This window comes from Mandrillus leucophaeus, unplaced genomic scaffold (assembly GCF_000951045.1).
Source record: "Mandrillus leucophaeus isolate KB7577 unplaced genomic scaffold, Mleu.le_1.0 Scaffold316, whole genome shotgun sequence".
NCBI classification, from domain to species: domain Eukaryota; kingdom Metazoa; phylum Chordata; class Mammalia; order Primates; family Cercopithecidae; genus Mandrillus; species Mandrillus leucophaeus.
Window position 1 is genome coordinate 2501832 of NW_012103321.1, and position 25257 is coordinate 2527088.

At 41.5% G+C, this 25257-nt stretch overlaps 1 protein-coding gene across 1 annotated transcript in view; it reads right to left on the minus strand.

The window, feature by feature from the left end:
• The window catches only part of PRDM6 (PR domain containing 6), a 98513-nt gene that overhangs the window by 70864 nt on the left and 2392 nt on the right, over positions 1 to 25257 (minus strand). The window contains exons 3-7 of the mRNA XM_011987793.1: positions 21570 to 21715; positions 17630 to 17822; positions 16830 to 17118; positions 16368 to 16512; positions 15944 to 16251 (exon numbers count right to left, since the gene is read on the minus strand). Of these exons, the coding sequence (XP_011843183.1) occupies positions 15944 to 16251; positions 16368 to 16512; positions 16830 to 17118; positions 17630 to 17822; positions 21570 to 21715 (1081 nt within the window). The remainder of the gene's footprint in view (positions 1 to 15943; positions 16252 to 16367; positions 16513 to 16829; positions 17119 to 17629; positions 17823 to 21569; positions 21716 to 25257) is intronic.

Consider the following 25257-nt stretch of genomic DNA (forward strand, 5'->3'; position numbering starts at 1 on the left):
CAGGGAAAGGAGGAGAGAAGAAAGAAAGGGAGAAAGGGAAGAGAAGAGGGAGGAGGGAAGAACCAACACAAATGTTGAGCAATTGGATTCAATCATATTAAGAGTATAGAGTCAATAGAAATTATGTTCACAAAGATTTTCAATATGGGGAAATCTTATCATGATTTTATGATGAGGACAAGCAGCATGCTTTCATATATGAATTTAAAGAAAATACTAACTGCAATAAGAATTACACCAAATTTGTTTTTCTCATTTTTCTTTTCTTTTTAAAATATTTTTCTGCACTTTCAAAATGCATTTTATAAATATTTTCAGCCCTTGTAATGATAAACCATAATTAAAGTGACGAAAAATACTGCAAAAATTTTGGGAACAGTATGTGTGTGTGAACGTGTGCCCATGTGTATCTGCACCCATGTGTGGCTAGCATGGCTCACTATGAGCAGAGGAGGTAAGAGATTTTCAGTACAACATTTAGGTGTATCAGATTAGGCATCCTTTTCCTTGGAGAAAGATTCTGGTATAGGCCTCAGTTGGGACATACAAAGGCCCCATGGTTCACAGATCCAACACATTTAGGAGTGGCAGCATCACTCCAACGTCACTACACTACTGAGTCACAGCAACCATGAAGGCAAAAGTAAGGCTCTTCCCTTTATTGTCAGGGGAGGGGAATGAGATGAGGCATCCACAACTACACCTACTACATGGTAATTAGCCCACATTTGACTGCAGATCTGATTCACACAGGTTTATAGAACTACAGATGTCTTAGACCTCCTCTAGTCAAAGCTCTGCATACCGTTACTCAAGCAGACGTCAAGCAGTCTTGTGGATGTAAACAACAGCTATGCACTTGCAACTCCTAATTTATTTCTCCAGCCGCGTCCTATCCTCTGAGTGCCTCCTAACAACATCCACCCATGTTCCACTACAGACTGTTTTCCATCAAGCACCCAGAGTGGTCCTTTGAAAACATAAGGCAGCTCATGCTACTACTGCCCCTCAAAATCTATTTCACTTGAAATAAAATGAAGTCTTTCCCACAGTCTAATTTATCTGACCCCAACTACCATGACCTTATTTCCCACCATGCTCCTCTGAAAACACTGGGCTTTCAGCACCGTGGCCTCCCCAGTCACAAGAGTCATTCATTTTTCTATCAGGTGTCTGTCCTCAACTGTCATTTTAATCTTAAACCTGAATGATGAAATTTATCATACAAAAAATGCAGAACACCCAGTCAATGTTGAATTCTATATTTAAAAAAATAAATGTTTTAGCATAACGATTTCCCAAATAAGCTTACCAAACTGACTGAGGCTACAAGTAATATCGGGAGAGAAAGCAAAACCTCAACAAGTCTCAAAGGGATGCTGGAAGGAAAGTGAATGTGGAAAGGGCGATGAAGACCTGGGATTGGCCAGAAAGGAATTCTTGGGAGATGTGACTCTAAAATAGTAAAAGAGATGGGTTGACCAGAATAAGAAGAGAGTCTTCTGGGTAAATAAATAGCACAGGCAAAATCACAGCAGTGAGAATTAGCGAGACATTGGTAAACAAACAGAAGTGCTTCCATTAGTTGGCATGAAGGAGCTGACAGAGGAAGCAGACCTGGGCTTGGAAAGACAGTGGAGTCCCACCAACGAGCAGCTGACCCTCTCCCAGGGGCATCTTTCCTTCAGACCCTTGACTTCGTGAATTAGCCATCTATGTTCTCCAGGTCAAACTCTCCCTCCTTCCCTAATCTTTCTAGCGGGAAGTCACCTCTGCCTCCTTTGTGCACCCCAAAAGCACTTTTTGCACACTGCTTCCAACTGGAGTTACTCATGATCCTCTACTATTTTACCATCTTTGAAGGCCAGAGTTGGTCTTTTCCATCCTTGTGACCTGTTCAATGCCTCATGCATGGTAGGTTCTCCATAAATGTGTTTCTCTGAATGCTGAGCTTAAACGTTCTAGGATAATAAATATGAAGCCCATGGCCCTGGAACACAAGGTAGGCTAACCATGTCAAGGGCCTGAGCCATGGGGTCTCTGTGAAGCTGTAACTGCTCTGTGTTTGAAAAACCAGTGCAGTGTCCACTTAGAAGAGAAAGGTCACCTCCAGGTCCAGAGGCCAGGGTCAGTTGAATAAAGAGGCATGTGGCAGAGGCTGAGGCCCCATAATTTAATGGGAGTACAGGCCAGATAGTGAGAAGGGGCAGAAAGCAAAGAGCAGACTGGTGAAGAACAAGAACTCTGCAGTCCACAACACCTACCTTTACTGCACACAGCCTTGGGCAAGTTACTTACTTGCCTTCATCTAAAAAGGCTCTCAGTGCCTTCATCTAAAAAGGCTCTTCATCTGAAAAATGAGTATAGCAGTCTTTACCTTATTGTTTCATTGTGTGAATAAATTAAAATAACCCCTGTAAAGCTCTTAGCAGAGTGCCTGGCAGATAGTCTCAGCTTAAGTATGTTAGCTCTCATTATTGCAGTCAGATAAAAAGTATTTATTAAATGCTCTATGTATGCTACGCATTCTTAACTGCTGGGAATACAAACTTTTAAAAAAAGTTTTTACTGGCCGGGCACGGTGGCTCAAGCCTGTAATCTCAGCACTTTGGGAGGCCGAGACGGGCGGATCACGAGGTCAGGAGATCAAGACCATCCTGACTAACACAGTGAAACCCCGTCTCTATCAAAAAAAAATACAAAAAACTAGCGGGGCGTGGTGGCGGGCGCCTGTAGTCCCAGCTACTCGGGAGGCTGAGGCAGGAGAATCACTTGAACCTGGGAGGCCGAGGTTGCAGTGAGTCGAGATGGCACCACTGCACTCCAGCCTGGGCGACAGAGCGAGACGCCGTCTCAAAAAAAAAAAAAAAAAAAAAAGCTTTTACTTCTTGATAAATGACATTATGAGTTTGTCAAAATCCATAGACTGTACAACACAGAGTGAACCATAATGTAAACGCTGGAATTTACTTCATAGTCATGCATCAGTATTGGTTCAGTCATTGTAACGACTAACCACACTAATGGAACATGTGATTAAAAGAAAAACAACTAGTGAAGATGGGATATGAGAACTTTCTGCACTAACGTCTTCAATTTTTATGTTAATTCAGAAGTGTACAACATAATGTCTGTTAATATTTTAAAAGCTGGCAACACTGTTTCAGGAAAAGATCCATTTTAGTTAATGTTTAACAATCAGCTAAATGTCTAAACATTAGATTAAGATGTTGTTTACTATAAAAGTGAACCAAATTTTAAATTGTCAGGCTATAGTTGTGGCACTAATGATTGACTTCATAAATATAAATTTGCACACATGAAATAAAAGAAGAATGCACATAGCAAAAAAAAAAAAAAAGGCATTAGAGTAACTAAAATGTTGGGCTCATAGGTTAAAAAGGACTAAGAGAGCATCATAAGTTAAGGATAAAGATTAGGAGAGATGTGGGTGCCAGCAGTTAGTGAACACAATTTGAAACAATGTCAGGATTTTCAAATGGAGATGTTCACAGACAACTAAGGATATAAGATTTGAGAGAGATTAGTGCAGGATACTGAATCTGAGAGCATCGCTTTTGGGGAGCAACTGAAACAAGAACAGGTGAGCTCTCTGGGTGTGAGAAAGTAAGAAGAGAAAACAGGCTGCATGCGCGGATGACTTCCATCAATGGCAGCAATGGGAAGCCGAGCGGGGAAAAAGATCAGCAAATTAGCAGATAAAGTTGGCATATGGAAAATTTACAGACTGCAAATTACAAATGTCATGCAATGAACATATGGGTTCTCCATATGATATAGGACTGCACTGAAGGGGCTGGCAGGAGAAGTGGAAAGGACAGTGTTGCTGGATGCAGCACTGCTAAGAGCTTAGGGACTTAAGGTGTGCTGCAGGTGGTCACACAGCTCAGACCCAGTGAGAACTGGAACCCAGGCCCTTTGCACACTGCCAAACACCTTCCGGTGGGCCACCTCCTCCGGAAGCACACCTTGATTACTTAGGAGCTAATTACACACAGCAGTTTACGCACAGTGTTTTCTGCCGTTTTGGCTGCCTCCTTATGCTTAGCCAGGCGGAGTTCTGAAATACAGAAAGATGGAAGTCATGGAAGTTCATTTTGCTGTCTGTTAGTAGTTCTTCAATATGTGTATCTATTATCTACCTATATCTGGGGAGGGGGAAGAGGTGATAAGGGAAGAGATTGGAAATGTCCACAGGAGATTAGCCAAGATGTAGCAGGGAAGAAGGCAAGGTAGAGACTGGAATTAACACAGGATTATTAATAGAACTAGACCAACTGTGGACCTGAAGCAGAGAGGCCAGGTGAGCTCAAGAGTAACAAAGACAAGGGAAGAAGTGGGAAGGGAGGCAAACAACCGCAAGGGGCAAGGAAGACAAAGGAGGAAACTGGCATTTTGTTTCTTAACGATAGTTTCAGGATTGCCTGGGACATTTGTTAACAAAGTAGATTCCTGACCCCCAATCCAGGACCCTTGAGTCCGAATCATTTAGGGCAGGTCCCCAGATTGCACTATGCTTGACTCCCTGCTAGAGAGGCTGAGACTACTGAGCTATAGGAAAGTCATTGAAAACGTAGATTTTTTTTAAATTATGGCAAAACAAATATACCTAACACAAAACTTACCATTGTAACCATTTTTAAATGTACAGTTTAGTACTGTTAAGTCTATTCACATTGTTATGCAACCAATCTCCAGAACTTTTTATCTTGCAAATCTGACACCCCACCCATAATATATATTATTATTATTACTGTTAATCTGATGAGTAACTTTGCTGAAGTTCAGCCAGCTATCCTAGTTTCACAGCTGATATGCAGATTATGGGGCACAGATATTACTGTGGGAATCTAGGATTATGGATCAGGGACTAAGCTGGATTGGTTGTGACATATTTTGAATATCACCCCTGCTTAGGTTGCCATAAAAGTAAAAGCCGCCAGACATGGTGGCTCATGCCTGTAATCCCAACACTTTGTGAGGCCAAGGCCGGCAAATCACTGAGGTCAGGAGTTCAAGACCAGCCTGACCAACACGGAGAAACCCCGTCTCTACTAAAAATACAAAATAAGCTGGACCCAGTGGCGCATGCCTGTAATCCCAGCTACTTAGAAGGCTGAGGCAGGAGAATTGCTTGAACCCGGGAGGCGGAGGTTGCAGTGAGCTGAGATCATGCCACTGCACTCCAGCCTGGGTGACAGAGCGAGACTCTGTCTCAAAAAAAAAAAAAAAAAAAAAAGTAGGCCGGGCACAGTGGCTCACGCCTGTAATCCCACACTTTGAGAGGTTGAGGTGGGTGGATCACTAGAGGTCGGAGTTCGAAACCACCCTGGCCCACATGGTGAAACCCCATCTCTACTAAATATACAAAAATTAACCAGATGTGGTAGCAGACACCTGTAATCCCAGCTACTCGGGAGGTTGAGGAAGGAGAATCACTGGAACCCGGGAGGCGGAGGTTGCAGTGAGCCAGGATTGTGCCACTGCACTCCAGCCTGGGTGAAACAGCGAGACTCTATCTCAAAAAAAAAAAAAAAGAAAGTGAAAACTCCAGGGACTACAATAGAAATAATTAGTATGAAATAAATATGTATTAGGGAAAATATTAATTTTAGTCAAAATTTTTGTCCTTTATGACATGTTTTGGCATTTATGTTTATTTTTTTAATCTAAAATTTCTAACCGCAGAGTGTCACTTGGAATTCTTGCTTTTCACAGGGTCAACAGTGACACATATTCAGAATTTGCATGATATACTATTATGTCTGTATTCACAGGTACATATATGGCTGCACACACATTTTTACAGACCGTGCCAAATATGCCACTATGTTGATTTGTTGTCATTTAATATTTATGGACAGGTCACAATACGCTGGACACTGAGATGATCTTCTATTCAGAATTCAATATCCAGTGTCAAACCTACCTAATGAATTGCTCCTGATTTGAGGTTCGTGGTCAAAAAGCATTCACATGTTAGGGCTTCCTTATTATTTTTCCGGATGTTACTAAGTAATTCTCACATTTTCATCTTGCAAGTCGGTTCTTTGTTGTGAGGATTTTCGATTAGCATTTTGCTTACTGAAATCATGTACATTTAGGAAATATAAATGTGCCAACATTTGTAGTCATCCTTGTTGCCCTCCATTAAAAATACAGTTTTAAAAATGAGAGCCATCCAGTGGTGTTTTTTAACATCCATGTTGCATGGTATCCCTTTAGTACATAATTGTTTTTTATTTGTAAGCATTGCTAAGTAAATTTACATTGAAATATTACTTAAACTTGATTTTTTAGCAATTAAATCCATATGATGTATCATGGTCTACCATTAATACATACAATCTTTTGTTTTATCAAATAAATAATGATACTCTTTTTATCTATGTGCAGAGTCCACAAGAGACAAAAATTACCATTACAATCGAACTGAAAAATGGGGGAAAATCTCAATTGTTACACAAAAGTCATCAATATTTTCTCTGTAATTTACATAGCCATCAATGTTACTCTCCTTCACATATGGGGAAAAAAGAGGTATAAAGAAATTAAGTTGTTTCACTAATGTCTCACCACAACTAGATAAATTAATGTCTCCCTACTTTAAAAAGCATTTCAAAGAGACTTGATCCTTTCTTTGTAAACACCTTCATGTATAAAAAGGAAACAGAAATTTTCTCCTTCCTTTCCTGAGGAACATTATAATCTCCTCGTAGACCCCAGAAAGGCTTTGTTTTTATTAAAGACACGTGCTATAAAATACATGAAAATATTGGCAAGAGTGTTTTTATAATATCAGAAGGGTCTGCAGGCTGTTAATAAAATTTCCCACCAGGAGAATACACAGTGGAGAAGATAAGACCAGACAAAATGAAAATCTATTCATGGGTGAGCCAAATTTAAACATTTGCTGGAATCCTGTGAAAACAGTGCCATTGGTGCAATTTCCAAGATGTTTGGCAGTATCAAAGAGATAGTGCAAATACCTTTTACCAAAACTGTGACTCAACGAAATAAAGCTATATTATAGTATATAATCATGTCTCAAAAGCCCACTATGAAAACCATCAACAATGGTTACCACTGCTTTATACCCTTATATAGTTCGAATGTCTAATGAGCACATTAATTATTTGTAATATAAAATTACATTTTATATTGTAATATAAAAATTAATTTCTACTATTTTTAAGCTTAATTTTGAGATCCACTTTCTGGATTATCTGGGTCAAATTTTATACTGCAATTAATTGCAATAAATTGAAATTAAGTGCTTTCCTTAGTAGCCCAATATTTTTCAGGACTCTCACCCCCAGAAACTATTTGTGTATTTTTATATCATAAATAAATTTTAATATTAGTTTGGGACAAACACAACAGGTTCCAAAAGCATTGTATTCTAACCTTGAATTTGTTAAGGAGCTATCTACTATTTTGAAGTTTACATGGATATCTCATAATTTAATTTAAGTACACATGGATAGCTCATAATTTAATGCTGGTCTTTTGTGATAAACATTAATATTCCCAGGTGTGCTAACAATATTTAGCTCTTGGTGCTTTACAAGACACTGAAAACATGACTTGATTACATTTAATTTGATTTCAATTTAAAAGCACTTAAGAAGTTTCTACTGAATTAGATTACACTGGATGTTTCTATAGAAGACACTTCATTATCTGAGGCAGCTTTAATTTAAAATGACCACAGAGAGTGAAAAATACTGTTCATTTTAATAAAATGGGCCAAATACCATATCATTATTTCACAATTGCACGCTGTAGATTTTGGTTTATTAAATAAATGTACAGAGGCACTGGGAAAAGCATGTTATACTGAGTGCCTCATCACAGTTCACCCAAGTCAGAGCTAACCACGCAGCTTTTAAGTCTTAACAGAAACCAGAAATGCTGTGAAAAAAAATAATTAAAAATGAGGAGATGATATCAAGACACTGAGTGAAAATATTACGTTTTTACTAAATTTCTAAGTAGTCAGTTTTACAACTAACTAAAAATGAAAATGAACTTCTGACTTAGGCAACATTAGCAAATAAAGACAAGGTGCCACCAAACCACTGAACTTCCTGAAATACAACATTTCCCCTTTTAACAAAGAACTACCTTAAGATCAAATTACTATGTATTCACAAACAGGACAAAAATCAGAACAAAAATTGTTTGTATTCCCAACACCGTGTTAAACAATTTTCTAAAGAGTTATTATTTTACAAGTCCCAGTTTGTGTTAAAGTTTTAAAGGGAGAAAAGGATGATTGAAAACAAAAGGATGATTAAAAACAAATGTCTCAAAGTCAGTTATTTTGTACTAAGCATAAACCACATGGCTAGCTTTCATTGGAAAGAACCCTGCAGATACATGTGGCATGCCCATTTCTGATATTTCAGGAATAAAAGCAACTCTGTGGATTTGTGGTTAGTGATTAAGCACCAAGTGAACTTGATGTGTGTATGTTCTTGTATAGGAAAACCTGCAGCATTTTGAGCATTTCACACTTGTAACAATGTATTAGGCCTCTAGAATTAATTGACCTAAAATCCAGTGATTCCACAATATATCTGTTGGATAATTAGAACTCTAAGGACCAACAAATAAAACACATTATTGAACTTTAGATCTTCAATCAAACAAATACTTACAGCTGCAATTTGCAAAAATTATTTCCTTTAAATTGGCATCATATCAAACTCTGTGCTACTGATTTGAAGCACATAAGTATGATCAAAACCCTCCCCTAAAATTACCATTCAAGTCCAAAAACAATGATGTAACCTTTAAAACAATCTGCACCTGCTCTCACAGCCTAGGTGGGTCTCCTCTGATGACAAATGAAATTTCATAATTCTAAGATTCCTTGAAAAGTCCATCTGACCTTGAGACCAAGAACAGCAGGGTGGGGGGAATAGTAACCTGGTTTAGTAACCAGCAGCTATAGATATCAGAGAATGTGCTTGTCGTCAATGATCATTGCTGAAATCTGTCTATACCACACTGGAACAATCAATTTTGTAAATGATTGCAATAATCAAGGAAATTGCCTAATTTATAAATCCTTGCATACAGCATTTTAATGGATTCCTCTATTTTAATGCTGATGCCTTCAAAGCTAAATGAATTGTTGTCCAGGCTGTCATTACACAAAATGATAAAAACATTCCGTCTGGTGGGGAAACCACATCTCATGGATATTCAGACCCTCAACCCATGATCACTCATTAGTGACTTCCATGAAAGTTTTGCACCGCTGAGCCTTTGGAAGAGCAAAAGAGCAAGCTTATTTGTTTCTGCATCTTTGTGGAAATCCCTGTTATAGTTTTGGAATTTGAACAAATTACCTGTCATTGAATTGTAATGCACTGGATATGTCCCCTAGTTCTGACAGCCTCATACTGTAATAGTTTTCCTCTCTCTCTCCTTTTTATCTAATGCTGTGCCATTTTTTTACCACCAAGCCTCAGAGTCAGCAGGCCCAGAAACACTGAACTCCCAGATCGTGCATCACATCAGCATGGATGATGTTGGATGCGCTGAAGCAAATGTGTGATGTCCCAACCCTTATGCTCCCACTAACCGGTAAATCTATGCAGTCTACCTGGAAATCCAGGCTGCACACTTAGCTCTATCCCTAAGCCTGCCACACATAGATTGCTCTTCTCAGTTAAACCTTGGTGAATTGATTCCAGCCAATAGTGTGCTGTCAGTACTTTACTTACTGCTCAATCTCACTAACCTGACATTTATGGTGCACTGATTGGCCTCTGTCAGTGGTGCTGGTTGTAAATTCACTTTGAAAAGCTTTGTGTTAACAGCCTTCAACCAGGCTCCAAGAAGAGTACGAACAGGCAGCCTGACAATTGCTCGACCTCCTGCCCTTATTACAGTGAGTAAATCAGGGTTTGAGCCATTAGGCTGGAGCCTGGGGCCTACACAAAAAGGATTGACATGACGAAAGGTCAACCTCTGTCACACATGTGTAACAATTTGGATAATGGAATTCTGTAACTTATCTGAGTGAGGTGGCAAATGCTTACAAGGAAAAGTATATATTCTGCTCTGGCTTCTCTGGCTTTTATGCTAAGTACTTATACTGAAGTCTGTATTTCTTGTGTAAATATACAAGGAATGTCTGAACTAATGAAATCTTGGGGTATATACGATACTAAAAAGGAATGAAAGAAAAAGAACGAAGCAGGCAGGCTCATAGTTGTTCTACACATAGGGTTCTTTAGCATAGCAAATGGTTTTTCCCATACTACCAGTGTATTAAATCCACCTTCTGAGACAAGAGGACTTTGATATTGTAGGCATAATCCCCAGCTGAGTAATATGTAGTTTTTCATATTCAATCACAACAATTTTTAATCCATATTATACTACAACTGTAAGTGATTTCTGGGTAACACAATAAATATTCTCAAATTAAAACTGCTTTAATTTACACAGTGAAATAAGAAGGTTCCCCTGCAGGCTTCTTGAGACCAGTGTTATCGTATGACATTTCCATCAGATCACTTGCTGCCAGGCAGTTACTGGGGAGGGCAGGTTTCATTTACCCACTAACCTCTGAGATTCTTTCTCTTTTTATACCTTCCTTTTAAGTCAGTGTGGGGAAAAAAAAAAATTACATGGTGTAAGAAAATATGCAGTTATGGACCAGTAAATATTTGTGAATTATTTTCTTCATATTGACAAAATGCTATCGATAAAAGATGCAATTTGTAAAAAATAGATAAACTGAACTAATGAGAAAAATAGTCCTGTGGATACAGAACTCATCAGTCTTTATAAACTATTTGTAGCTAAAGCACTGTAGTGTCACAGGCATGTTGGGATTAAACCTCACTGATGTGAGAATGTCCAAATGGCTGTTATAATATTTTTTAAAGCAGAATTATTTTTGGACTTAGAAAACCAAGGGTGGCACTGTGCAGTATGATACATAAACCAAAAGGACCAGAACTTTAAATGGACATTTTCAAAGCAACTTAAAGTACTAAGTTTTGACTTTTAACACAATGCTGGAAACCATTCCAAGAGGCGGCAGATGGTTTTACAGTTTATGTAAAACTACAAAATGCTCACACTCTATCAAATGGGCACCACTATAAAAGACATCTTCAAATCAAATGAGGCAAAGCCAGAGAGATACACCAGCTGTTACTCTGCATAATTTAAAACATAATAGTAGCATTACTATGGTTTATTTTTAAGGAGAAATTATTTGAATTTCACAAATTTGACATATTCAAAACCAAACTGACAGGCAGACTACTCTATTAAATGATAAATTGCTGAAAAACATGATTTTTACTTCAATATAATTGCGACAACTACATAATTCTATCCCCTAGTGTTTTGGTGAATCACGCCAAAATGAGCCAAAGTCTATAAAACAGAATATGGAATATATAATTACAATACTATCACTGGGACAACTTTTAAATGATTCTAATTTAATTGAAAATGATTAATTTAGAATAATTTTTTCAACATCTAAATACATATAAGTGGGTACAGTACTGTAAATATGAAATTGAGTCATTTATAGAAACATACATATATTTAAAATATGAAATCAATTTATTTTCTTCTAGAACCAACTACCTATGATGGTTTTGAAAAATAAACATTTAGCAATATGTAATATATTTTTAATATTGGTTTTCATTAATATATCTTGACTTAAGCTAAACAGTAATGATGAAAAATAGACCATTTGCTTAACAGCAAAACTCTTATTAAATCTAAAATATTATGGCACAAAACAAATCACAGAAAGGCTCACATTATGTTATCCCCCTTGATTTTCTAAAGAAAAATAATGAAGGTTTCCACATAGTGCAAATGAAAACGAGACACTCAAATTTACTCAGGCAAAGAGAAGACAGGTTCTGTAAAATTAAAGCCCTTTCTAGTATCTTAACTGTAACACTAACAAGTCCCTACATTATTTCAATTAGCAGGATAATTTGTCTAGGGTGAAAATAAGTGCAATTTATTTTGTCATTCTTGCTAAAATTTCTTGTCAAGTCAGACACTGAGTTGAAAGGCCTGAGTAATTCTAGCCTATCTTAAACTGTAACCTTATTTTAAACTTCCGTATTTTATTCCAGTAGAATTTTAAGTATACACTGGGTACATTCCTCAGGTCCAGTCATATTAAATTCTGATGTTAAACAGAAAGAGGAAACCATGTGCAACTAGATTAATTTATCTCAAGGGAAAGGGGGCACATTAATAATTGAGATAATGTTTTCATAAATGTTGGAATCAAATGTGCCTTTTCACTTCTTTATTGGAAAACACATTAGGATAAAATTATCTCATTCTCATCAATAAGACCTAATTGCTGAGAAAGATTGTTTTCTTTGGAAAATATTGAGAAAGATTTTATTTCATATTAAGTCCAAATAGCTAGAAATGTATCATGCATCCAAGTCTTGGAATAAATATATATAACCAAGGCAAGTCATTGTCTGATGCATCCTGCAATGTTTTGTTTTAAAGTATCTGAATTTATTATTGCTTAAAAAACACATTAAAATTCTGATTCTAGAAGACACTGGCAAAAATAAATGACTAATGATTTGGCTTTTAGCTTGTAATCTTCTTAAACTATAAAAACTAAAAAATTACCTTGGCTTATTGCAAAAAATAAAAAAATAAAAAAAAACCTCTCTTGGAATTTCCCATAAACACCCTGAAGAGTCAAAACATATTGAATGTAATGAAATGATATTTAACTTTCTTTAAATTGCTGTATTTTGAAGAACTATGATTATACACAAAGAAAATATTAACTGAAAAAAATGATTACATGCTTACAAACCAAACAAGCTCTCCATGGCTGATGTATATTAAATAACAAAAAGTCATTTTTCTACAAAGAAAATAGAGCTTTTAATGATTAAATAAAAGGAGTAACTAAGGTGAATCTGATTGTTTCTGCAATAAGCCTTCATGTGTATAATAAAGTACAACCTTACTAAAAACAATGAACTGTAAACTGAAACAAAAATCCATCATCTACTTGGAAACAGTGACGGGAAAAGATTAGCAATCCATTTATTGTACTGAAATAAAGATAAGTAACCCTGGTAAGATCCATCAGGACCTGAGTATTGAACTTGAAATAAAAAGACATTTCTTCATTAGCAAATGACTTGAAAAAATGTGCGGAAGACAAATGATTACAGTTGCCTTTTAAATAAAATAATCATGATTCAACTGTTTTTAATTTTTTAATACACTTTGTTGACTTGCTATTCTGGAAGACATCTAAAAGAAAAAGTTTTTGAAATGGATAATTATTACATGAGTCATTAAACAATTATTGCCAAACATCTCCTTTATACCTACAATGTGTTCCACTTACTGATTCTAATATGAATAATATGATGATTTTTAAAATTTCAGAATAAAATTTAGAAAGAACTAAAGAAAAGAACTAAAATTTAAGGAACAATCTAACATTTGGAATATTGTATTACAGAAAGAACTAAAAGTTAAGGAACAATCTAACATTTGGAATATTGTATTATAAATGTAACAATTCAAACAGTCATGTTTCATAAAAATAAATTATAATGATTAAAAATTTTAAACCCATACTTTATATCTTAAAAATCATTATGCTAATAAAAATCTGAAACCTATTTTATAAAGTAAGTATTTTATTTTACAAATGGACATTGGCACTAAGTTACCTGGCCCCAGTTAGTCGCATTTCACGTGATCTCCCAGGAAACTGACACATTTTGTATGGCTGAAGTTTTAATATCCCTTCAATTCCCAAATGTATCTTATTCTAACTGTTGCTACAGATAATTAAAAAATAGATTATGTCCTGAATTTAGGAGTTGGATCCTGTAGATCATCCAAGCATACACCCAGCAAGTCTTTTTTCTAACAGAGAACCAACTCTAAGAACCACCCCAGCGCATTCAACTCACGTGCCCTGAACAATAGATAAAATTCACTTTATATCTACTGAAGTACCAAGAAAAAGAAAAACACTGGCTAAATTCCCCACTCTCTTCACTACAACAAAATTTTAACTTCATCAAGTACAAGTAAAGGTAGAAAAGAAAGGTTCCATAGTTTTCAGTGTTAATATACATTATTACAGTCTATATGTTTAGTGGCCTCCTGCCAACGTCCCAATCATTCAAAGCCTTCTGGGGGGGAAAAACCCACAATGAACTGTGAGATTTTTTTTCATGTTTATGTCTTTGTCCCCTGGCACTCTAAAAATAGATAGGCATCAAAGTGCAATATAATAGTGTTCAGTTTTAACATATTCAGGTAGAGTAAATTTGTACTATTAAACAATTGCTGTACGATTTTCTTAGAAAAATATTGGCAGACCTTTAACTATACGATATTAGAGTTCCTAATAACACCACTGGAACATAAGAAGTACCTGAAAGTGTTTTATAAACTTTAAACCACATTGGAGGTTACAACTAATTAGTCAGAAACAAAACCAAAAATGTTTCCAAACCAGATGCTTTAAGCCAGGACACTCCAGGAGATAACTATAGGGTAGGTAGCTCACTGGCTTCTATGTTCTTATTTTGGGCTGCCGGGCTGTTGACTCATACACTCAGCTCCTCCTCCATCAAAACAGGTTTTGCAGACACAGGCCTCAGGACCCCATCCCCAATAGTCACGGGAGGGTTCTGGACACCAGGTCTGTTTTTCACACTGTATCTCCACGGCCTAATACAGTGCTGGTCAGAGTGGACACTCATCAAAACTTTGAGTGGATTAATGAGTCCCATGAGTTTTATTTAGTGAATATAAAGCAGCTCACAGTGAAAAAGATCATCTTGACAGGCCAGCAAGCCAAGTATGAGAGGCAATCTCTTGCAGAAATGACCCATTAATGGAGCCCAGGGGTTCATGTCAACTTGGCCCCTGGCATTTAAGAAACTTGATTTTCTAGCTATTCCCACTTTATTCTACCACTTTCCCAGTTAGTCAGATTTACATATTGCTTGAGGGTATGACTTCTGGCATCTTGTATTACATAAGCAACTTTCCTTGGATGGAGGTGTCTAAGATTGGTAGGAGGATTACCTAATGATAAGCATCTATCTCTTCAGAAGTGAACCTCAATAATCCACCATGACGTTTTGGGAGAAACCTCAGGCTGACATTTTTCAAATAGGTTATTTTAAAATAATTGCTTCAGGTAAGATTGTGCCATTAAAGTATTATCCTCAACTGGGTTACACCAAAGTGTTCAGTGTTTCCACGTTCTGATTTTCCATCTTGATGAAGACTACATAATTTCCGTTCATCAGAGAAGCAGCAGAATTTGTGATTTCTGATTCCCAATATAATTTGCCTACTTTGGGTCCTTTGAAAGTTGTGAAACATGTGGTCTCTCACGTTCAACACTGACAAAATTGTTTTTATCTGAGAAAAGGGGCCAGTCTCTCCTTCCTCCCCTCTGTGCTTCTGTTCCTTTCTGCTCACTACACAGAAGCACACTGGAAGTGCTTGGAATGGGACATAAAGGTCACCCAGCTCAAACATTCTAATGCCCACCCTCCTCTGTTCCATCTCCTCAGCTGTTTTCTCTTTTTCTCAAAGTTCAGAGAGACCAACAGTCAAATCCATTCTAGCTGGAATGGAGGTAGGTTAAGGTGACGCTGTCTTCAGACACCTGTAGGCTCTGTTTCCCTGGCTATTGTGTCAGCCCCAGTTCTGTCAGCCTCCTTACTGCAGGTGCCTCAGACACCAGGCATCTACAAGACCAGAGAAATCTATTCTCCGCTACCCTCCGGAAGCCAAGGGAGGCTCTCTTCGCAGTTGCCATCGCCAAAGGCCAGGCTCCCTGCCGGCCAAGGCTCCTGCTGGGTGGCGAGGCACTGTGCAGCGGGCCACTTACCTCCCAGAGATGCTGCGTGTTCCTCACGGCGCCTGCCTGCACCTTCTCTGGGGGCAGAAGCACGCCTTGGAAAGGTCCAATCCAGGTGCCTTGCTGGATCCTCTGCGCCGCGCAGATGCCGTAGGCCAGGCCGGGCACTGTACTGGTGCAGAGGCACACCTCGCGAGGCAGGTCCCGCAGCCACTCCGGCAGCTCCGGCGGGGGTGCGGCGGCCGCAGCGCTGCTGGTGCCCACGAGCCGGCGCAGCGAGTGCAGTGGCCCGTGCATAGGGCACTCGCCGTTGCGGTTGTCCGCGCACATATCGCAACCTGCGGGAGACAAGGAGGAGGAAGGGAAGGGAGCGGGTTAATCCGGCCGCTCCGAGGGGACCAACTTTGAGTAAACTCCCGAGACAACAGCATCATCGCCCGCCTGGGTAAGCCACCTTCGAGGAAGGTGATGCCTTGGGGGCACCAAAGCAACTCAGAGGAGGAGGAGAAGAGAACCCTCGCCGCTCCCTTGGAATTCGCCGAGCCCAGATCTGCCTGGTACCGGGCCAGGACTCTAGGCTCCCCAAAAAGCCTTCGGATCTGGGAGCAGATAGCATCTCCGCTCTCCACGGAACCGATAGTTCCAGACTTCTCCTTCCGGTTTCAGTCTCTCTGCATCTCTCCCTCTGTCTCTGTCTCTCTTTGTCTCTCTCTTCCCCACTGTATCTCGTTGCTTCTGACCCTTTCGCCCATTCCTAAGGTTTCTATCCGGAGTTTCAGGATGTGTTTATCCTTGTATTGCGGGGGAAAAAGCCCGTCTCTTGCCCAATCTGCTAACTCGAAGAGATTCCATACTATTCGTCTGGATATTTAGCTTTCCTCTTTTTACAATTACACAGGAGACGATTTAAATTCACCGGACGGGGGGCGGGGGGGAGTCTATCGCGGGTGCCATTCACACTTCCTTCGACCCAGAGACTCGGAGTCTTCCTCGACTGCCTCCCAAACGCCCACGGGACAGGGCAGAGCAGGCCTGCAGCCCAGTAGAGCAGGAGCCGCAGCCCCAGGACTCCAAAGGCGCGCCCGCACTGGGGTCCCTCAAGCGACCAGTCAGTTCTCCCCCAGGCACTGAAGCAGGGCGGGGACAGGTGGGGCAGGGTGGGAGACGGGGGTGCTGTTCTGGAGGGTTTGGTGTATACGCTCTTCCTAGACACCGGAAAGAAACGAATAGCAAATTTAACGATCAGCGTAATTGTTAGAGAAGGCACCAACTCCTGCCCCGACGGCTGTTCTCCAGGCTAAACGCGATTCTGTCTTGCTATGCAATGGGTGAAGCTGTTGATGAAGCTCGCTCTCTCTGACACTCCCTAGAGCAGCATGCGCAAGAGGGACCCCCACCCTCCGGGTCGGGCGGCAGTGGGCGCCCAGTATCCCTCCACTCGAACTGGGCGGGAAGGGGGCAGGCGGCCACGGGAAACAGAGCCTGTGGCGACTGCGCTGTCGGATCGCAGCGCCCTCCGGGTTATTAATGGGCCTGGAGGAGCCGCCGTGTCTGCGCCTCAGCGCTGAGGGCCCGCCCGGAGAAGGTGGCCTCGGCGCCCGCCGGCGCGACCCAGCCTCCTTGGCCCAGCTTCCCTGAGGAGCCACGGTGACCCCGCGCAAGTGTCAGGCCTATGGCACTGGGCCTGACACCTGGCAAGTCCCGCCTGGCGGACACGGTGAAAGCTGGCCACCGGTGGACGTGCCAGCGCGGGGCGGCGGGGTGGCCCTCGTGGCATCCAGGCACCTGCCGTAGGCCTTGGCCGCAGCCAGACCTGGTGGATCACCCTGGATGTGCCTTATCTGCGCTGAAATGGCCGAAACGCCCGAGAAACTTGTGAGTCCGTATGGAACTTTTGTGTAAGGAACACCTAATCGCAACCCAGCATGGTAAGGGAACCCTCGATTTGCCATTTGCTTCGCAGCAAAGGAGGGCTGACTATGTAAGCATCCTGTCTCACTGGAGAGGGCTCTAGCCAGCCAAGCCTTCCCTTCAGTCAGCAGCTACTACTCCACTCCTCCCAAGAGAGCTGAAGAATTAGGGTCGCAAGCTTCTCAGAAATGTCCCCAGACCTCTGAGGTGAAAAGCAACAACTTGTTTCCCAAAGTAGAGAAGTGTCCATGCCTCTGGGTCTCCCTCACACAAATGCCCTTTTCTGTCCCTCCTCTACCAACAACACGAACTGTTGTTAAAATTCTTCCAGACTCTGCTTTTGACCCCAGGGCCTGGATGGAGTATTCTCACACTTATCCATATGTCAGCCCCTCTGAAACACACACACTTCACACACCCTCTCAAGCTTATTGATTGTGAAAATAAAAACTTCAAGACATTTTGGGAATTACATGAAAGACAATAAACACAATTACAGTGCATACTATGTGTGAGACACCTGTCTGAAACCAACAACCAGCATATTATCTAAGTATCACGATTCCCATTCTGCAGATAAAGCAATTTCCAAGCCCTGTTACTCCACCAAGAACCAGAAGCTAGAAAGTGGCAGAGAAAGGATTCACAGCCAAAGCTGCCTGACTGCAAGGCCTCTAAACCCAGAGATTTTTAAAAGACTAATGAAAGCTGGGAGAATTTAACATTCAAACTCAAGACTCAATTGAATTGAAATATTTCACTGAAGTAACTATTTGGGGGCCATGAAAATTGCTGTAGCATGACTGAGTTATAGAGATTTCCCTCTTTCCCACACTCTTGTGTTTTCAGACATTAAAGTAAGAGAATGGATAGGAAAATACATAGATAATGTCTATAATTTTGAATGTTATTGTCTGACCTCAGAGACAGCCTTTCAGCACCTTTGCAAAAATAGGTAAAAGCAAATGACAATAAGCAAAGGCAATATGCCCATGGAAATAGAAATAAGTCACTCCAGGGAGTTGCTTAACTTATTTTATTTTATTTTATTTTTCTGCTCAACTCAATGATGCAAATGGTGAGAAGCAAGAGTGTTTAGTGTTCATTCCCTAGCAGCTTGTACCAGAGATTGTCAACTTCCAACATGGTTCTCCACACGTCATCCCATCAACTACATCAGCATAGGTACCACTACCCTCATAGACAAAAGCATACTTCTAATATTTGTAATGCATGATAATAAAACTGTGGCTAAGGCCTTTCTCCAAGAAGTCCTCTAAAGCCATCTTCAACTTATTGTTTCATTTGTCTCCATAAAGAGTTGAAAAACTGAGGCTCTACCAATATCTAGAAGACTACCTGTGTGTTAGGTCCACAGCAGGCTAGACAAAGTCAATCAACTTTAATTAGTGCACCCAACAAAGGTCTTCTTAATTTGTGAACCACTTCATGCTATATCAAAATATTCTGCCAGAAAGGTTGACCAACTGCCATCAAGATACATGTTATATTCCAATGTTATTTTTTAATACACAAAATTCCCCCACCTGAAACATTTGGGTTCTAACTTATGTCTGAGTCTCAGGGTAGCTTGAGGATATTCAAAACAAGTAACATTTCTTGGGGTTGACAAATATGCTCAAGACAAACATTCTAGCAGAGTATAAACACCTACATGAAAAGGTTTGAAAGAGAAGTAGGCTATATGCCCAAACTATGTATAAATGTATATATGTCATTATATTATATATACACACACAGAGCATTCCAGGGCAAGCAATACATAACACAACTACTTAAGTTCCTAACAAGGAAGCAAGTAAATGTTCATACTTTCTCTTAAAATCAGGGGAAGAGTTTTTGTACAAGTTCATAATTGTTATTCATAAATTTTTTTTTACATTTGTGAGAGATACTTTCATATGCTCTAAGCAACACACTTTGAAATGCCATTTTAGCATTAGGTAATATAAGAGACCATGGTTCCTTTTCTATCTTGAATAAATCTGTCAATGCTCCTGTTTAAGGGTAGGGAAGGTGCTGTCATTAGGTTACAGACTTGTTCACCTACTGGCATCAGAAGGCCAGGCCAAGTGCAGCTAAGAGCAGACTTTCACTCTTAATTTCCTATCCTTCTGTATTGTTTCAATGTCTTTAAAGTGCAATAGATCTTTACAATATATCTATTTTAAGGTAAAGGCAGCAAAGCAGACCATGGTTTTCTTTTCTGGAATTTCATTTCTCGTTCTAGGAAAGGTGAAATATAAAACGCTTCTGGGCTTTTGGCTTGTGGAGAGGCCAACAGTCACGTGTAGGCGCGCGGGGAGTGCGCGCTACACCACATTTTCACTCCCCAGTACCTGCCCGAGGCCTTCGCTGGCTCTCACCCACCCTGTACGTAGGAAATCAAGGAGTAGGTGAAAAGCTTGCTTCCCCGCCTGGGCGGCACTACCCACCCGGGCTGTAAATTCTCCCCTACCGCTGCCAAGGTCGCGGCCCTCAGTCCCACAGGCCGAGATCTGAGGGGCCGGCGTCCATCGATCCCAGCCTGGCGACGAGGACCCGGGAGTGCAGCCTGCTGGCAGTGCCGCGTGCGCCCTGGGCGGGGAGGGGCGTGGGGGCTGGGCAGCCGGGCAGAGGGTAGGCAGGCAGAGTGCCCGGACCCGAACCTCCCGCGTGGGGTTCACGCCCCCGGGGCTCCAGCCTGCGCTCCCCCCACTGCCTTCTCGAGCTATAGGCTAGATGGGATGGCTGAGGGGGAGCGATGGGCGGGGTGGGGCGCCCAGGCCTCAGGGCCGAAGGCTGAGTTTTGAAGGTCCCACCCCGCTCCTGCCCACGAAAAGCTCTCTTCTAACATGAGGCGTGGCCGCCGACATCATCCACGATCCAACGTCCCCACTGCACCCCGCCACCCACCCGGCCCTCCTCCTCCACCCGGCAGGGGTCTTCCAAGCCCCGGGAGAGGGTCTAGAAGTAGATTCAGAGGCGAGGCGGGTTTGCCTGGCCGCTGGAAGGGGAGTCAATTGATTGCAGTCTCGACCCTGCGGGGCGGCCCAGCTCGTGGGAATCCTCTCAGGAACTCTCCCTCTAGGCGAGTTTAAAGCTCCCGGCGAATCGCAAAAGCTCTAGGCGTTCTTTGCCCTGCCTGGCTGCCGGCTTGGCCCTGGGACCAAGAGGGAGAGACAAAAGGAGGAGGGCAAGAAGGTGGGAGGGAGAAAATGTGGGTCTTATTTGTCTTCCGATGACTGTATTAATAAATTAAATGGGAGCGCCAGTTTGTGAGGGTGAGAGAATATTGCGCGGAGATAAACCTCGCCGGCCCCTGCCCCTGCGAGGCTGCCATATACAATGCGGAGATGATGAATAGGAGCCGCGAGAGGAGATCGAAGAGGGTCTGGGCTGGCTCCACTCTCTCCTACAAAACTATAGGGCAATTAATTGTGGCTTGTCCCCTCATCCTTCATCTCCTGGTGGCACATATCGATGGAGATTACTGCTGATGGACCATTTTATCACCTTAAATAAACAGTCGCCACCTCTTCTAACCTCAATCTAATATATGGCTCTGTGTTCAGTTTCAGGGCGCTAGATAACGAAAGATGTAAAATAGCTAAATCATGTGTGTTACGGGATGAGGCTGGGCTTACACACACACACACATACAGAGAGAGAGAGAGAGAAAGAGAGAGAGAGAGAGAAACACAAAAGCCCACGCACTGAAGCCAAAGCTTTCTCCCACCCTGACCACGTCTGAAATCTAAGGTGCTCGCTGGTCTTTGATAGAGGAGGCGCAGGGCAGAAGGGGCGCAGCGGATGTTCCCCGGTAGCACGAAAAGCCTGCTGGTGTGCCACAGGGCTGGAAGTTGCCCAAACAGGACCTGCGTTTTCCACCTGGGTGGGGAGGGACTAGGGAAGGTCAGAAAACACTCGCCCTCCTTTATCTCTTTCCTTGACCCCTTAGCAAGCAACCCGACAAACCAGTGTTAGGCTCAGACTTCCTTTTCTCTCCCCAGCCCCTCTCCCTAAACCCTTGGAAAGCGTGGCATTCCCAGTAAGGGAGCCTCAAGCCCTGCTCCCACACCCATGCACACAACGGCGCTGTTTCCAGCACTGTTCCCTGCGCAGGAGGGTTCCAGTAAATCGGGAGGGGACAGAGACCCCTCCCCCAACTGGGAAAGTTGCAAGGTGGTCCAACTCTCCCCCCAGACACCCAAAGTGGCTCCCTCCCAGGTCCTAGGGAAGCACATCTTCACAAAAAAGGCATGAAAAACTAATGGGCTCTGCTGAGAGAACAACTGAGATGCTCCTCAGACATGCCAGGCGCACCCATGACTGTCTCTCTGTACTTTTCAAGAGTAAGTGACAATGTTTCAGGCAACACACCAGCTCCCAGAACCCGGGAAGAGGCCACTCCGATGAAGCCTGACTAAATCAATGACTTCAGGCAGCCCAGCAGCAAATGAGGGCAGAAATATTAGAGGGGGAAGGAAGGGCCCCATCCCCCATTTATATGGCAGGAGGCACCACTTGATTTTTAAGAGAAAGCAGCAGCAGCAGCAAAGCATTCAGAGCTCTGGTGGAAAGCGTACTTCAGTCCCAGGGTAAACTGATACGGAGTTAGTAATATATTGGAGAAGCTCACCCGGGCTAGCTTGCAGTTTCTGCTGTTTTACAAGCCCCGTCACTGTAACATTTGTCATAGATGCCAATAAAGTTTCAAGGTGAAACTAGTGTTCCTAAGTTCTTTTCTTACAGAGCAATGATATGTATTGCTGATCCTAGGCAAAAAGTTACTTCGCTATAAGGGAAGGGAGAAGTAAGGAGGCACCCCCTGCCCTACCCTGCCCTTTTTATTTCACCTTGTGAGAAAACGAGAAAACAACTCAATACCTATCCTTTTAAGCATGAAGTGAGAAAACGAAGCAATGCTAAGTGGTCACTTCACAGAATTCTTTTAGAGGGATATGACACACAAAAAAAAACTAAAAGAAAAACTAGGGAAATCTATACATGATAAATTAATAGGAGCTTCTCTCTGCCTCCACGCCCACTCACATACAACTCAAGAATGAGGAGAAGCTTCTCTTTTTCACAGTCTTTCAATAACCATTATGCCAACTTCCCCTGCCAAAGGAAATGACTTTCCCAGTATTTGTATTTCTGACTTGTTTTAAGCCCCTATGTAGATTAAACTCAATCACGTTTCATCTTTGTAAAAGTATATCCCATGGCTTCAAATGAGTGCCTAAGCTTACTTGTCCAGAGAAGTTCCTGGAAGAATGGGAGATCTGGTCTCCCAGCATTACACAGCGGTATCTCAGCTTTGTATTTTCTTTCTCAATTGCCCTTTAATTAGGGAGCAACGTGGGGTGTAACTCTAACAGGACAATCTAATTTTCTTTTTCTTCTGTCTTTTCCCCTGCACTTCACACACTGAAACAATCTAGTTGGCTCAACAGGAGATACGAGAAGATTAACACAATATAAATCATTTAAATAAAATTGTAATTTATTCTCTCCAACCAGAGAAAAAGTTACCCAGGCAATAAACTGGTTCAATACTCATATATTAATTAGGAATCTATCCTAATTCTTTCTCGGATTAGTCTAAGTTTTCTCTGGTGAAAATGTATTAAATCTTCAGACTGCATTGTGAACAGTACAGGAGCTCAGCACACAGTCAGGGATTTGGGGTGTACTGCTGGTGACTTCTCTAACATATATTTAATTCAGAAGTGAAATTGCAAGATTGATGAAGCAGTCTCAGCCTGCAATGGCTGTATTTCACTTAGCAGTAAGACATGCCTTTTTCAAGGCACTTTAAAAGTCTCTATTTCACAATTTAAAATAATTGCTTCAAAAACACACATTCAAGAAATTCAGTAGGAGATAAGTATTTTTTGAAATCTGTTGGGAGAGTATAATTTTGTAAAACTTTCTGAAACTCTGAAATACAAGTCTTCTCAACTGCACTGCAAAATTAGAGTTGAAACCACTATTTTAAGCCAGTGCTTTACCCTCAAACTTTATAAAGAAAAAGTAAATACGATTACTCTTTTTGTTGGTAATTATTATCTCCGTCACAACTATGTCCAACATATGGAAAATATTCATAGACCTCAATCACGAGGCAGTTGCCCAGTGGTTTTTTCCTCAAATCAACGACTTACGGAATCCTTTAAAAAGCTATAACTGAACTTATTTTGCTTTAAAACGGATTAAGAAGTTCACAGAGCAGTAGACATTTTGCAAGAAGCAACTTATTCAAAATTGAATAAAAATAAATGTTTTTAATTAACTTTACTGATACAGAAGCCAGATGAAGGAATGAGATGAAGAAAATAGCTGAATGAATGCTGATCATTCAAATCCTGTATTGCTTTCAATCTGACGCTCTTAACATACTTTAAATGGTATCTCCAGAAGTCTCTGAAAGTACGTTTAACAATCCCAACACAGTATAGGTGTAAACACAGTATAACTTCTGAAATTATCAAAAAGAAGCAGGTATAAAGCAGTACATATTGTTTGATCTTCATTTAGAGTTTTGCTTCCAAATCGCCAAATGGAACTGTACTTGAGATAAGCGTTTCAAATTGTGGATACAGGAACCGAAGCTACAGGAATCCTGATGTTTAGTTAGGCATTTGTTATTAACTTGGAGGAAGAGGGGAGTAAGCGTCTTTTACTAAATTATAGTCACCGTAATTTCTAAAAACAAATAAATAAACCAACATGGGTTATGAATGTTTGCGGGGTCAAAGGTGCGCGGATAAAGCGGGATCAGCTGAATCAGCGGAGAACAGAAATTTTCTTCTCAGTAAGTAGCAGTCATTTTTTTTTTCTTTTCCTTCTTTTTAAATGAACAGTAGATCTAAGAATACTGCCTGCCTTCAAGGAGAAATGGACTCAATATCAACCAAAATTCCTACTCTGGTGAGGCCTCGCCAGCGAACAGCTTCCGACCGGTTCCCCCACAACCCCGCGGCCCAAAAATGACCTGACGCAGTCACCACCAGAGGTGGGGTGGCGAGTAGCAAAAACAAGCCCTGGTCTGCGTGCTCCCCCCAGAAACGCCGAGGGTCCCTCCCTCGTCCCGGCTAAGGTCAGGCAGGGCCGGTCCCAGACACCCCCTGTCACACGCTGCCACTACCCGTCTGGCTCCCGGCACTGTCCAGCGGGAGGGCAGAGGTTTGTTAAGCCGGGTCCACAGGAGACTCCAGCCCCAAACACTTGGGACTGTGAAGCAGGTGAGGAGAAGGAGGGAGGGAGAGGGAACCCCAAAGTGTCACCGGCCGTCCCATCCGTTCTCTTTCCTTCTCCAACGCCAGAAAACTTTTGTCAGAGATTCGGGAGGCGCGGGCCAGCGGCCAGGACCAGCTGCTCCCCCCCGCCCCCGTGTCACTCCTATCTGACCCGCCTCCCTGACAGGC